The sequence below is a fragment of the Centroberyx gerrardi genome, chromosome 15 (genome assembly GCF_048128805.1).
Source record: "Centroberyx gerrardi isolate f3 chromosome 15, fCenGer3.hap1.cur.20231027, whole genome shotgun sequence".
Taxonomy (NCBI): domain Eukaryota; kingdom Metazoa; phylum Chordata; class Actinopteri; order Beryciformes; family Berycidae; genus Centroberyx; species Centroberyx gerrardi.
Window position 1 is genome coordinate 15,061,462 of NC_136011.1, and position 14,590 is coordinate 15,076,051.

The 14,590-nt window shown below is 45.9% G+C and overlaps 1 protein-coding gene across 2 annotated transcripts in view; it reads left to right on the top strand.

The window, feature by feature from the left end:
- Window positions 1–14,590, top strand: part of LOC139923383 (zinc finger matrin-type protein 4) — a 30,995-nt gene that overhangs the window by 5,953 nt on the left and 10,452 nt on the right. The window contains exons 3-4 of one of the 2 annotated variants that reach the window (XM_071914141.1): window positions 4,427–4,604; window positions 8,710–8,967. In XM_071914141.1, the coding sequence (XP_071770242.1) occupies window positions 4,427–4,604; window positions 8,710–8,967 (436 nt within the window). The remainder of the gene's footprint in view (window positions 1–4,426; window positions 4,605–8,709; window positions 8,968–14,590) is intronic. The other variant, XM_078288571.1, reaches the window with a different exon arrangement.

Below are 14,590 nucleotides of genomic sequence, written 5' to 3' on the forward strand. Positions count from 1 at the left end.
AAAAACTGGAAATCGTAAATATAAGAACCTTGATCTGGACACAAGCTATCATGTTCATGGCTTACCCAGATTAACTCTGCACAGTTTTCTTAAAACAATGTATACAGTAAGACATTAAAAGCTGATACACATGGACTGCAGTGCATATACACATATGAAATAGGCATGGTCGTCGCGTGATTGTAGGTGTACAGACACACACAGAAATGTAAACACCTGCGTCTCCATCTGTCTCCCTAAGTGACTAAGGCATGACTCAGCCCCTCCTGGCCTTCACTTCATATGGGACACCAAATACACACACACGCAAACACACACGCACACACACACACACACACACTTAATGTAATGTACTGTGAGCACCGCAGTAAGCACTTTGTTCACAACCTTTCACACAGAGACGTGACATTGACTATCTGACAATGCTGGAAAACTTTGATGAAAGATGAGTGTTGCGCCGGAGATGAAATTCTTTACAATTCAATTCAGGATAAAACTTTTCCTCTTTCATCTCTTTCATCTTTTTTTTGCTCCCAGGGGAAGTTTCACACATCTTTTCTTCACACTTCATCTTATTGTTTCCCCCCCCCCCCCCCCCCCCTCTGTTCTCGCACTGATTGACATGGTGCAGTCCAATGGGAGCAGCAGAACGGGACTCTTGCAGAGTGAATGAAATGCCAGCATCTACGCACTGTAAAATGCCAAGCCTTGAGGTTTGTGTGGCGGTGTACGTTTGTGTGGAAGTGTTTGTCACAGAACAAACGCAGAGAAAGTAGGTCGGAAAGGTGCTCCCAGATGAAAGGGGAGGGGAGTTGATCCGTTTTCCTCCCCTATTCTCCTCCCTCCCCGCTTTCTTTCCATCTCTCCGTCTGTGCCGTTTCCTACCTGCGCGAGGGCAACAGATAACAAAATGCCTTTTTTTTTTCTCTTTTCCTCCTCTAATGCTATATTTGCACCGTCGCTCCTTTTAATTTACACTTTCAGCGCTTCTTCAAACTCCAAATGGGGGTGTCTGTTTCCCTGCGCTTCTCCATGTGTATATTTAGCCATGGTTCCCAGCTCCTCGACACAGAGCGGGAGAAGTGAGGAGGAGGAGAGAGAAAGCGAAACAGAAGGAGAGAAAGATAAACACACCTCATTAGAAGTCGGTTGTTAGGTGCAGGAGCAGGGCGAGGCCACACAAACAAATATTCTGAGATACAGACATCACTGTCAGGCAGTGGATGAGCAGGCGTACATACATACATGCACACACACACACCAAATAGGTCATATGTAAATGAGTCTCAACAGATGTGTGTGTGTGTGACAGGCAGAGAAAGTGAGGGAGTCAGGGACAAAACAGAGAGGAAGATTGAGAGGAGGGGAGGAGAAAATCAAGATTGAAGAAACGGAAAGATTGACGGATATTGGAGCGGTGACAGAGTGAGATGGAGGAAAAGAGTGAGTCAGAGATGGTGTTTATTGTTGAAAGTGGCTCAATGGAGTGGCAACTGTAATGAGCTGACAATTATTCATATGTCAGTCACCCACACACAAAATTGTTTAAAACTTTCTCCTAAACCAAATCCCTGGTGTAACATCTGTCAGCGAACGACAGAGTTTGTGTTGCTGTTTTTTTTTTTTTTGTTGTTTGTTTTTTTACATAGATGCTTCTTTGTGTTTCAGTCCCATCTCTGTCTAGTGCTTCTTTTACATTTCAATGTGTTTTGACAGGTGAGACCACTGCAGGCTGCCATGGAGAATCATCTCAGTCTCTCTGTCCTCAGTCAAAACCAGGCAGTAGTGGGACATCAGCTCACTGAGGTTGATTTTCTCATCCTGGTACAACAAGATTTCGGCAGAACAAGATCTCGGTAGCGGGGCCCATGGGGGCAAAATAAGAAGACAGAGAAAATGGAGGGGGGGGGGAGGGGAGTTGTAGAGGGAATGAGCAATAGAATGAACAAGTGGAAGAGAAGAGAGGAAAATACACAGACAAGAGAGGAGGTGGAATCCACTAGAAACAGGAGAGAGACGATAATGAGCGAGTGGAGTGGGGGGAAGTGAGCCGAGAGAGAGGGAAAACTTTGCTCCCGGTGGAGGGGAGGCAGGAGGAGGGAGAGAGATGGAGGAGAGGAGGAGAGGAGAGGAGAGGAGAGGAGAGGAGAGGAGAGGAGAGGAGAGGAGCAAGACTTGTCCTTATGGGCACTATGGCTCCCGAGATACAACCATGAATAAAGATCACGGGATAAATATAGAGCATCTGTTTCCACTTTACATACAAACACATACACACACACACACACACACACACACACACTGCAAACAGATACACACACACACACACACACACAAGCAGATATGCACACCTTATTACACAGGAGTATAACATTCTTCCTTTGGCAACATGAAATAGCTTCATCATGCTAATAAAGCAGAATTAATTGAATTCGTATCAATTGAGAAGGAGAGGGAAAATTAGTTAGAGAGAGAGAGAGAGAGAGAGAGATAGAGAGAGAGAGAGGGACGGTTCAGAGCAAGCCTTTAACACGATCACAGCAGGAGGAGACACGGGGGAGGAGAGGAAAGGAGGAGGAGAGGAGGAGGAGAGGAGGGGTGGCGAGGACCTGCCAATACAGATAAATATTTCATCCCACAACACACAGAGTCACTGAGACTGGTGCCCAGAGGGGGAGGGAGGATGCAGGAAGGAGAGAGAGAGAGGGAGAGAGGGAGAGGGAGAGAGGCTGAGAGTGGAGGGAAGGCAAAGAGAGAAAAAAGCAAAAGAGGAGGCCAGAGAGGGGAAGAGCGACCAGAGAGAGAGAGAGAGAGAGAGATGGCAGAGATGAGAGACAGAGCTAAGCCTGGAAGGTAAAGGTGTCCTTAACTCTCACATCCACTGTCCGTGATGCTAACCAAGGCTGACACCAGACACACGCACACACATGCATGCACACACAGACACACGCACATGCACAACACACACACACACACACACACACACACACACAGGGATGGTGTGGCAGACAATTTTCTATTATTGTCCTCTATCTGAGAACTGAGGTTTCTCTCCTCCGACTCGATTTGACACCGGTGACTAGAGAGAGCACTGGTGTGAAAAGACAGAAAGAAAGAGAGAGAATAGAAAAGAAATGTGCAAACAAATGGAAAGGGAGTTCGGGAGGCAGAAGGAGAGAACAAGAGCCTGGATGAACAGACAGTGAGAGGGTGTAGCTGCAGCGTGAGCAGAGAGGAGGAGAGAACAAATGGGGGAAAAGGTGTGAAAAAATAGAGGTGAAAGGCAGAGAAGTGTGCGCATGGAGAGAGGAGAGGAGGGCTGTGTGATTATTATGAAACCAACCATCACTTCTATCAGTTTTATCAAGCCACCCAGGAGTTTCTTTAGTGATTATTACAGTCAACCTTGCTGGAGCTTTTCTGAAAAATTGCACAATCTCCATCATTTTGTGCAGTATGTGCACTTACAATAAAAGCACAGTTAAAGGCCAAAGCGTATTGGAAAGTGCCTTGATTAGAGCGTTTATCACTGAAAAATTGTGACGATTCCTGAAAATCCCATCATTTTCTTGACGGAATTGGAAGCATGTTCCTGCAGTTAATATGTGCTGCAATTGCAAGCCTTGCAATATAGGAGACTTTGTTTTGCAGAACATTTCAAAATTGCAGTAAACAAACTTGAATCCATAGAAAGCTGTATGAGAAGGCTGAGAAGTTATGATGACAACAGAAATACAGAGAAAGAGATGGGACTAGGCATGTGAATGGGGAGGTTCTGATTCTCTAACAAGTAGCCTTTATGGTTTTCACTCTGATATTAGCTTTATAGATTCTCCAGTGTAGTGATGGGCAGAAACAGACAGACATAGCTAGAGAGGGAGAGATATCGCTTGACTTCTCTGTATGTGTGTATGTGTGCGTGTGTGTGTGTGTGTATGAGCGTGTGTGTATATCTATGTCTATCAAGCTGTTGATCTTTTTGTTTATTTTCCCTCTCTCCCGTGGGGAACAGCTCCCCCTCATCATTAGTAATGAACCAGCAGTGGTGAAAGGGCCGAGCCACAATCTCAGCCGAGCACACTGGAGAGATGAATATTTGATCAGCCCTCTCTTTGTGTATGTGTGTGTGTGTGTAAGTGTGTGTGTGTGTGTGTGTGTGTGAACAAGACCGAGCCCAGTGAGGTCAGTGCAAAGTGTACATCTCTCCATTTTCTCCTCTCCTCTCGCCTCTCCTCTTTCCCTCTGTCTTCTCACCTCCTCCTCCTCTCCCTCCCTTCCTTCTCACACCATCCCCCTCTCTGCACCTCCCTGCACCTCTCCTCCCCTGCGGTCCATTCTTATCCCACAATTCCTCGCACCTCCCCGCCACCTCTCTCTCTCTCTCTCTCTCTCTCTGTTACCCTCTCTCCCTCCTCTCCTCCTGTAGGACAGTGCAGAGACGGAGGTGGACAGGAACAAATGCTGTACCCTGTGTAACATGTTCTTCACCTCAGCCATTGTGGCCCAGTCCCACTACCAGGGCAAAACCCACGCCAAGAGAGTCCGTCTGGTGTTAGGAGAGCCGCCCAGCTTACCCACAGCCACGGCCAGCCCTACAAACACAGGTACAAACACACTCTCTGTCTCTGTGTCAAGGGTCGATTTTGGCCAAGTCGCAACAGGATGCACAGCGCACACACACTCAAACACACACACACACACATGCCCAAACACACACTGTTTGAGACATGTATCGCACATGAGCGCCAGTGCTGTCAGACTGATCACAGCAGGTATAGGAGCAGCTATAGGAATGAGGCCAGCGACCCGGCGCCAGTTCTGCTGTGGGCAGCAGAGCCAAAGAGAATAGCGCAGTGAACCAATCCTCTCTGCGGTGTTTGATCCTCACCGTGGAAGTCGGTCAGTGTCTGTCTGCGGGTCAGACTTGAAAGAGAAAACTTGGCAGATCCAGTCTATTGTTGTTCTGGTCTTTGAACTACATTGGTGACAAGCCGCTTGGCCCCCATGTGATCAATAACTCTATTGGATTCCAATTTTGATGCTTGCACACAGAGACAGTCCTCACTATAGAACATGCTAATTAACTATAATGTAAAACACACTCTGTCATGTGCTGTCTTACCCACGATGTCTTACACATACACAGATGTTTGCATGTACCCATGTGCGCGCACACACACACACACATCCAGACATCCACTGTTTGAGACATGTATCACTACACTGAGAACCACTGTTAGTTCAATGCATACATTTGTATTTTTAGTGGATTTGGAAAGCTTTAGTCATGCTTCAGTCAAACCTTCCTGCCTGGGAAATAAATGTCTGGAATCGCTAACATACTGTACAGGGGCCGAGGAAGAAAAACCTTGAAGTTGAAGCAAATAGACGGCCTTTAATTTTTAAAGGTCTGACCATTAATAAGTTCACCTTCAAAGGGAGCCTTTACAAATCTAGACATCCACAAATTGATTTTTATTCATGCTTACGATCCTTTAAGATTATCGTTTTTTAAGTGTCAGTGCTGGCGAGCCGTCTCCAAAGGAAAGGAACTTTACATAATGTGATTTAAATTGGATTCAAAGTGAAAATTCACAGAGCTATAAACGCACAATTGCTACAAATGGAGTGCTCTAATCAAGCCCCTGAGTGACTTTTGCTAAACTTTGGCCTACTTTGGAGAAGTGTCACATCTGTACAGCCGTTTCCGCGGTTTTGTGACAGTGGGACCTGGAGGAAAAAGAGAGAATGAAGAAGAAGGGTAGGAAGAGAGTCAAGAGTGACCTAGGAGAGAGGAAGAGGGGTTTCAGGAGAGATTAAAGTCAAAAGTAGCCTTCATGATCACTCTGAGATGAAGGCTCCACCGTAGACGCACAGCTAAACTGACAGGCTCGGACACACACACGGGCACACAGACACACACACACACACACACACAAACATGTATTAGATAGATAGATAGACAGGGCGACAGATGCATGCACATTCATGCTATACACAGATGACATGGCTATCAGGACACATGGACGCTAATGGACAGAGAAACACATTCTTGCGTGGATACACTCTCAAACATGTACACACACACACACACAAGCACACAGTCAGGAGGAAGTGAGGGCCATGTGTGATGGAGATGCCCTTGAGAGGTATTGAGCAGGGAGTGTACCTGCATGCCCTCCCCTTTCGCATATCACACACACACACACACACCCCACCCGCCCCTTGCACACACACACACACACACTCTCCATGCCCCCACTCCGTGAAAAACACTTACTTCTGCTCCGCTGTGCACAGATCACAGTCAGGAGAAAAGAAAGGGTGGGAAAACAAGGGATGGAGAGAAAAACACATCCCATCTCTCCCTGTTGCTGCTCAGCACGCGCTGTTCCACAGAGCTGTCAGAGCGAAGGAGCTTCACTCTGTCACTCATGCACACACACACACACACCTAAATACTCACACATGAATGGCACCCACGCCACTCGGGAGATTTTAGGATGGCCTGACAGGGAGTTGGATATATAGTGATGGAATCATGCCTCGCAGAGATTAATAGTGGAAAATGAAATGATAGTAAAAAAAAAGAGACAGAGGGAGAGAGTTTTGTAAGTGAGACGATAGTGTGGCGACTGCGAGAGCGAGGGAAGCGAATGTGAGTGGGTGTGGTTGGTGAGAGGAGCAGAGAGACAGCCATAGATACAGTAACTATGTGAACAGAGACCGAACACGCCAAGGTATGAGCAACCAATCAGCTCACAGGGCTAGAATCAAGTCAACACGCACACACACACACCACACAAAAAATGCACATGCACACAGACTCGCAACACCTCACACACATAGACGCCCACACATGGTCACTGGTCAGCAATGCACATAAACACTTCACTGGTCTTTAGTGAGTTGATGGTCATTATGAAGGAGTTACATGACTTGTTGGGGGCGTAAAAGCAAGTTTTTGTGCATTCGGTCGTGATGTAAAATGTCTAAACGTGAGGTATTGTGCGTGTTTAGTCAATGTCGGTATAACTCCAGAGACATTGACACTTTCTAGATGGCAGATCGGCACATTTGGACATGCCATCTGGCATCATAAGCTTTCTCACACAATTTGGCTGTGGACCTGACACCCCCTCCCTGTGTTCAAATAAACACAGTTTGAGCACAGACAATCCTCTTTGCGCACACGTACTGTACTGTACCACAGAGACACCGTCTATTCTGGGGGTCCATTCATGTGCAAACACACACACACACACACTTGCTTATGGATTATACATTCACACCTCCACCCAAACACCCACACACACACACACACACACACATACACAGACACACGTAGACAAGCGCATACACAAACCTCATTGCGTCACCCACAGCCACGTCCCATGGTCATGTCAGCGCCCGTTGGCTATTAATGGGCAATCGCCATGGTAACCAGTGCCATGTCACGAGTAGCAGGTCACCTGAAAGTCTGCCATTTCTTTTTTTATTCCCTCACAGAAGAGAGGAGAGGAGAGGAGAGGAGAGGAGAGGAGAGGGAGGAGAGGAGAAGAGAGGAGAGGAGAGGGAGGAGAGGAGAGGAGAGGAAAGGGAGGAGAGGAGAGGAGAGGAGAGGGTGAAAAGAGAACAGAGAAGAGATGAGGAAAGGAAGAGAGTGTAGAGGGATAAAGTGCAATATGAGAGAAGGGTTGGGAAAGAACCGAGGGATTGGGTGGCGAGGGAAGGAGAAGAGAGGAAAGGGAGAAGATGAGAAGAGGGGGTGGAAGGAAAGGAGAGAGATGAGAGAGCATGAGGTGGGAAAAAGAAGAGGAGACAGGAAGGTTCGGGAGGAGATGTGAGGAGAGAGAGTCAGATTCTAGTACCATTGGATTGGCCCCTGGAGTGCCACTGGCCTTTTTCCGACCCTCATCTGCGCTCCATAGATCTGGCCTAGAGCAATCTGCTCTTTGCTCTCAATCTCCATTGGGACACTCTAACCCTAGTGCTTTCCAATGTGCATGTGGGAGTGTGTGTGTATGTCTGCATGCGTGTGTGTGTATGTGAGAGTGCGTGCGTTTGACTGTATTACAGTTATAATATTTTCATGTAAATGCCATTTCAAGTAGACTCTTGAACATCATTTGCATTGACTGATGTTTAAGGGCTATCAAAATCTTTTTCTTTTTTTTTTTTTATAAACTTTATTTTCAGATTTTCAGACATACAAAAATACAACAACAACAAACATATTAATAAAATGATGGCGACAGGACCTAAGAAACTTATGTGGAGAAGACAGGACCAAAATACAAGGTCCTCCCAAATGAAAGAAAAATAATGTACAGCCATTTTCGTAAAGATAGCAAAAAAAATTTTTTTTAAATAAAAAGTACATCCAGTAAGTACCATATCTGTTGTTACCACCTTTAAGTCATAGTACAATCACAGTATCATAAAATCATGACTGTGGTCATGCAAAGGATAGGTTTTCTACAAACTCCATAAAGGGGCACCATACCAGGTTAAAGTTTTTGCGAGATCCATGCATGGTGTACCTCAGCTTCTCAAGTTTCAAGTTTGCTATCAAAATCTTTACACGTTACATCTGAACTAGTTTTAATGTGCCCCTTCACTCTCCCCTCACCATCCTCCCTTCCTCCCTCTGCAACCCTTCACCCTTCACTCCTTCTCTCTCCCTCCCATCTCCTCATTTCCCCCCAGATTCCTCCCCTTCCACCCCGCAGCCCGCAGACCCCGCGGCGTGCCCCCCTCCCCCCCCGGCCCTGCCCTGGCCCGTGGCGGTGGTCGGCGGAACCGGCGGAGGCGAGGCCGGGAAGTACTGCTGTCTGTGCGGCGCCTGGTTCAACAACCCTCTGATGGCCCAGCAGCACTACGAGGGCAAGAAACACCGCAGGAACGCAGCCAGGGCACGCCTCCTGGAGCAGCTCGCCGGCAGTCTGGATGCCACGGAGAGCACAGGTCAGCCTCTTGGCCGCGGGCCCAGCCTTTCCTAACGCAAGTGACAAGTGAAGGGCAGAAGGGGTGTTACGACTTTGTATGAGGAAAGACGATAAGGGGGAGATCGCATTCAGTAAGTGTTTACATCTGGGGGGTGGAGGGGTGGGCTCCTGAAATGTTGATATGCCTTTCATTTTGGTATAGCTTTCACACATATCATACCAGGATGTGTCACTCCAATCATGCACAGATAAAATTAGCACAGTCTGTTAGCATTAAGACAGGCTTCACATTCACCATACCTCCGGGCAAAACCTACATTCTGTATGACTGACTGGCTTTCTCTCTTGTGTCTACCCTATTTCTGTCTCTATTTTCCCACTATATGAAGAATTAAAAAAAAAAAACAGCTAACTGCCCATTTACACTTACCTTTAAAATGTATGATTTAGATTTGTAAAACAATTCTACACCTAGGGAGGGCCATCATAATAAATTGTGCTACATTAAAGCACATTTACTGGGCGAATAGCCCTAGGTGTTGCCCTTTGTCACAATTAGCCTGTGACAGCCAAATCAGAGGGATAGTACCTTTCCAAGCAAATATTTCCTCCCCTATTATCAATATTAGTACTGGCTCAAAAGAACTTGTATATCAGTCAAACAAAAATCCTGCCACATATTATGACCTTCATCATCTGCTTGCCACAGTCTAACCTTTCCATGTTGGTTGTCAGGGGATAGAGGCGCCTCATATTACAGCGTTGCTTTCACACTTGTTAGTGCTAGCATCACACTGTCAGAGTGGTAGGACCTCTGTTAGCATGCTGCACATAGTATACTTAAAAAAACACACACCCAAATCTACTCCATAGTGATATCTGACAAATCCCACACAGAACGTCCAGCAAGTCAGAGCAAGACAGAGGGTCAATCAATACATTTAAATGAAGGATTTAAATAAAATGAGTTCATGCTGCACATTACTCACTGGGAAAACTGGAATCAAATTACAGTTACCATGGCAGGCAGTTTGCTTTTATTATTATCCTATCTCACATGAATACGCCGTCTGTCTCTCTTTCTCTCTCTCTCTCTCTCTCTCTCTCTCTCTCTCTCTCTCTCTCTCTCTCTCTCTTACACACACACATGAAGAAGACCCTCACACGCTCACACACGTTTGTGCCAGAATTATATTCTAATGATATTATTAATAGTATTTGGCACATACAGAAAATGCTTTTGCCTATTCTAAGTGTGATACCATCTAACGTCATCCTCCTGCAGCGCACAGCCTATTTGCACATGAGCAGCACACTAACACACACACATAAGTTTGACACAGTCATACTGCACGCACAATACACACAGACACACACACACACACACACACACACACACAACCGCACACATGTAGTAAATCCTACACGAGCTGAAGCCGTGCATTTCGCTGTGCGCTCCAGGTGCCATGACACAAACCATCATCTCAAGAAGCCAATCACATTAAAAGCACGAGTCACGTTGCCGCCCACACTGGCTCAGAGGCTTTAAGTGGTGTCATGTTGGATATCGTCCTCCATCCACACACTGTGACCCAGATCCCACAACCTCAGCTGTTGCTTAGCAAAATTTTGACTCCAAATCCCAACATGCACCTCATTAGATAATGCACTCAAAACAGTAGATAGATACTAAAATGCTTAACTAATTACAGTAAACAAATAACTGCCAAAGATTTGCCTTTTGTTTCGTTTCAATCAAGATAAGCACACGCAGCGACAGGCGTAGCTCTGCAAAATCTATTGCTAGTCTTTTCTTTTTTTCTTTTTTTCTCCAAGGGCAATGAACTGGTCCGAGTTTCTGAGTGAGCTCACCGCTGACGTAATCAATTGTACGCGCTATCAGTCAAGTGTTCGTTCCAGTGCCTTTAGTTTGAAACACTTTGCACATCACGGTGCGACTCTAGCGTCAGTAGTCGTTTGTTCTTGGGTGAGACACTTTGCCATTGATGCGAGATTCTCACATTTGATTGGCTTTTATCACCACTTCAGGTGTGAAGTCACAGGTGTGCTGGGTGTAATCTCAGAGGTAGGGGTGAATGCGAGAAGACAGCTGAGCTAAGAGAGAGAGAGAGAGAGATGGAGAGAGAGAGAGAGAGAGAGAGAGAGAGAGAGAGAGAGAGAGAGAGAGAGAGGGCGGGGGGATGAGAAATGAGAAACTCGTTCCCAGCCAAGTGCAAATTCATCTCTGTCCTTTTGTCCTCCTTTTCCCGTTACTAGAACTCTTTTCCCTTTACAAGCTTTTTATCTTTTTCTCATCTCCTTCGTGCTTCTATACCCCTCCTTTTGCCTTTGTTTGTTTGTTTGTGTGTGTGTGTGTGTATGTGTGTGTGTGTGTGTGTGTGTATGTGTGTGTGTGTGTGTGTATGTAGACCACTGGGGGCTCCGATCTCTCCTCATGTCTCATCTGTCATCCTCATTAACTCCCCACGAGGCACAGGTGAATTATTTACACACCAAAACTCTCTCTCTCTCTCTCTCTCTCTCTCTCTCTCTCTCTCTCTCTCTCTCTTTCTGTCTCTCCTTTTTTGTTCAAACTATGATACAGTGTTTGTCTGGTTGTATTCTATTGATGATACTGACCTTTACCTGTACCTGCATATTCTTTCTCTGTCTCTGTCTCTATCTCTGTCTCTGTCTCTCTCTCTCTCTCTCTCTCTCTCTCTCCCTCTCCCTCTCTCATGGCTGGAACACATCACCAAAATCCCCATGACATTAATATTGACACCGATTCTTACTCTTGTATCTTGGTTGTGTATAATTGTGCAGACAGGGCATAGGGGAGAATGTCATTATTTTCCACAGCGTGGTGCGAGACAAAACCCTTGGAGATGGATCATGGGGGTGGATGGGGAAGGGGGGAGGGGGTGGGGGGGAACCCGGCTGACTCGGCTGTGTCTGTACATAAATCACGACAGGGGTAGAAACCCCTCAAGACAGAGCCAGCGCGTTGTCTCCCCTGTCTCTTCTCTCTAGAGACCCAGGGGAGAATTAGAAACAGTGAGATAAGCGTCTAGTACTGGAGAGTGTGTGTGTGTGTGTGTGTGTGTGTGTGTGTGTGTGTGTGTGTGTGCGTGTGTGGACTCAAGAGAGGGTGTTGTACCAAAGCAGAGAAAATTGTGTGTGATTGATGACTGTGCCAGAGTCGAGAGACGAGACTGACCCCCTCTCCCATGAGATAGCACACACTGTGTAACACTGTCACACACATGCACGCATGCACATACACATACAGTAAACACACACACACACACACACACAAACAAGAAATAGGCATTGTAGTACCACATCTTGCCTACATAAGCACGTTCTTACAAAGTACCCTTGAGAATTATGAATTGGTCAAGATGAGCCAGAGAGCTAAATGTAAACAACATAAAGTAATGAGCTGAAGCTTGAGCTTAGAAAATTAAGGGAATCCAATCATTTTATTCAAAAGCAATAGTTCAGAAAAATAGTTTGTTTCCTATGTCTCATAAATTTTGTTCTAAAGCAGATGGTCTTTGCAATTACTGTGACACTTTGCTGCAAAACTAATTAGTCATTTTTAAAGTCCTTCAAAGTTTGCTGCTTGGTAAAATTCCACTTGGATTCAATATAACTTTCACCCGAAGCTCAACCCCTCTCCGCCATGCTACTGTATTTGTGGTATATTCCTGTGAGATGTGCTGTCAAGCCTTTGCTGCAGACTGTTGGTTTTGATTGCATCTCAGTGGGCTTTTCAGAGTTTCTTTTTAGATTCAGCTACTTTTTAATCTGGCAAAGCACATGGTAAACTAATGGAGTACCAAAGCAGGGAGGCTCTGGGGTAGTGAAATCACTGTAAACTATTATCCTGCCTCCACGGTGAATACAATTACAGATGAATACCTCACAGTGAGGTTCTCACTTGAAGGTGTCCCGTAGGAAGGCACGGGGAAACAGAAGAAACCCCACCTTGAAAGGAAACATTTTTATCTTCATGTTCAGTGGTAGTACAGTTTGTTCAAGGCTCATTTACTCCCTCTGTGTCTTAAAACCATCCCATTATTTAATCAACCGTGTAGTTCATGCTACACTACACTTCACGATAGTCAGCCCTGACCAGTACCTGAAAACCCACCGAGACACAAATACAGCAGAAGGAGCTGCAGTTACAGCTTGATAGAGCATGGAACAAACCATGAGCATCAGATGGATCATTAATGTTGCTTCTATTGAGGCTAAGTCGAATTTTGTCAGACACTGAAGCTATAGGAAGAAATTAAATTGCTTTGCAACAACGCCTTTAGAATACATGTGGAGAAAAGGACGTAATTTTCTCAATTTTCTGAGCGCAGAATACAGCTCATTACTAGTTTGACAGGCTTTTAGGCTTCTCTTTACCAGCGGTGCCAGTAATGCTGGAAGGCTCTGTACATTCAACGACAGCCACAAACAGCTCTGATTCCACTCCCACTCCCTCAGCTCGTCTCACCTCCTCTTTTCTCTCTCCCTGGCATATCTTCTTGTGTAATTAACAAGGCTTAGAACACCCTCACACACACTGTTCATGCTCACGAAAAACGCACGTTCGCAGCCCCGCATTGTGTGCTGTCACTGGCGCGCGCACGCTTTCCCTGCATGTAATTAACATGGATTAGGGCGCAGCACGGTCTCATGCCAAAAGTGCTTTATTAACCAAAACAGAGTGCGTGTGTGTGTGTGTGTGTGTATGTGTGCACGCGTGTGTGTGTTCAAACAGTTGGCACACACGCATACCCACACACACACACACACACACACACACACACATACATACACTGGCACACGAACTGCAGCATATTGTACATCACTGCAACTCGGCCAGGCAGTGGGGAGATGACATCAATCAGACTAAAAGCAGGGAAGCTGCCTTTGTGCATACATACGTGCACACACACACACACACACACAAATAAAAACACACACTTATATTTATCATGTATACCAGAATAGACCTCTCATTCTGTAATCCTTGCACCAGCGAAGAGTTAGGATGGAAAAGAAAGAGAGACTTATCATTTCTTTCTCTTCCCAATAATCTCCTCTCCAATTAATAGCCTTTTCATTGAGAGAACAGAGGTAATGACAACTTGGCAGAAGAGGATACTCTCTCTCTCTCTCTCTCTCTCTGTCCCACACACACATATGCAGAGAGCGGAGTTAATCATTCACTCTTAATACATGCAAAACATCAACACTTAAGCCGAAACAGTCCTTACTCCAGGCGACTAACTCAGTCACGGCTGTCTTGTAAATCACAGCTTGTCCTTGATCACCTCCGAAACAGATAGAGCAACTTTGAGACTGGAGGGATGGGATATGCCACATTATGCCACATTATGCAGTCCCAGCCCAGTCTCAATGACCTCACTCTGCTCCTCACTGTATTAGTGCTTCATCTCCCAACATGCGTTACCAATTACTGCCACAGAAGGTCAAAAGGTGATGGAATACACCAACAACTCATAAATCTCACAGACAGTAATGGCAGTGGAGAAAAGGGCACCCACACATGCGAAAGCACGCCTCCTTCTAGCCATGGCCAACACGCATCCAGAATCATCCGCTCATCCTGTTTCTCA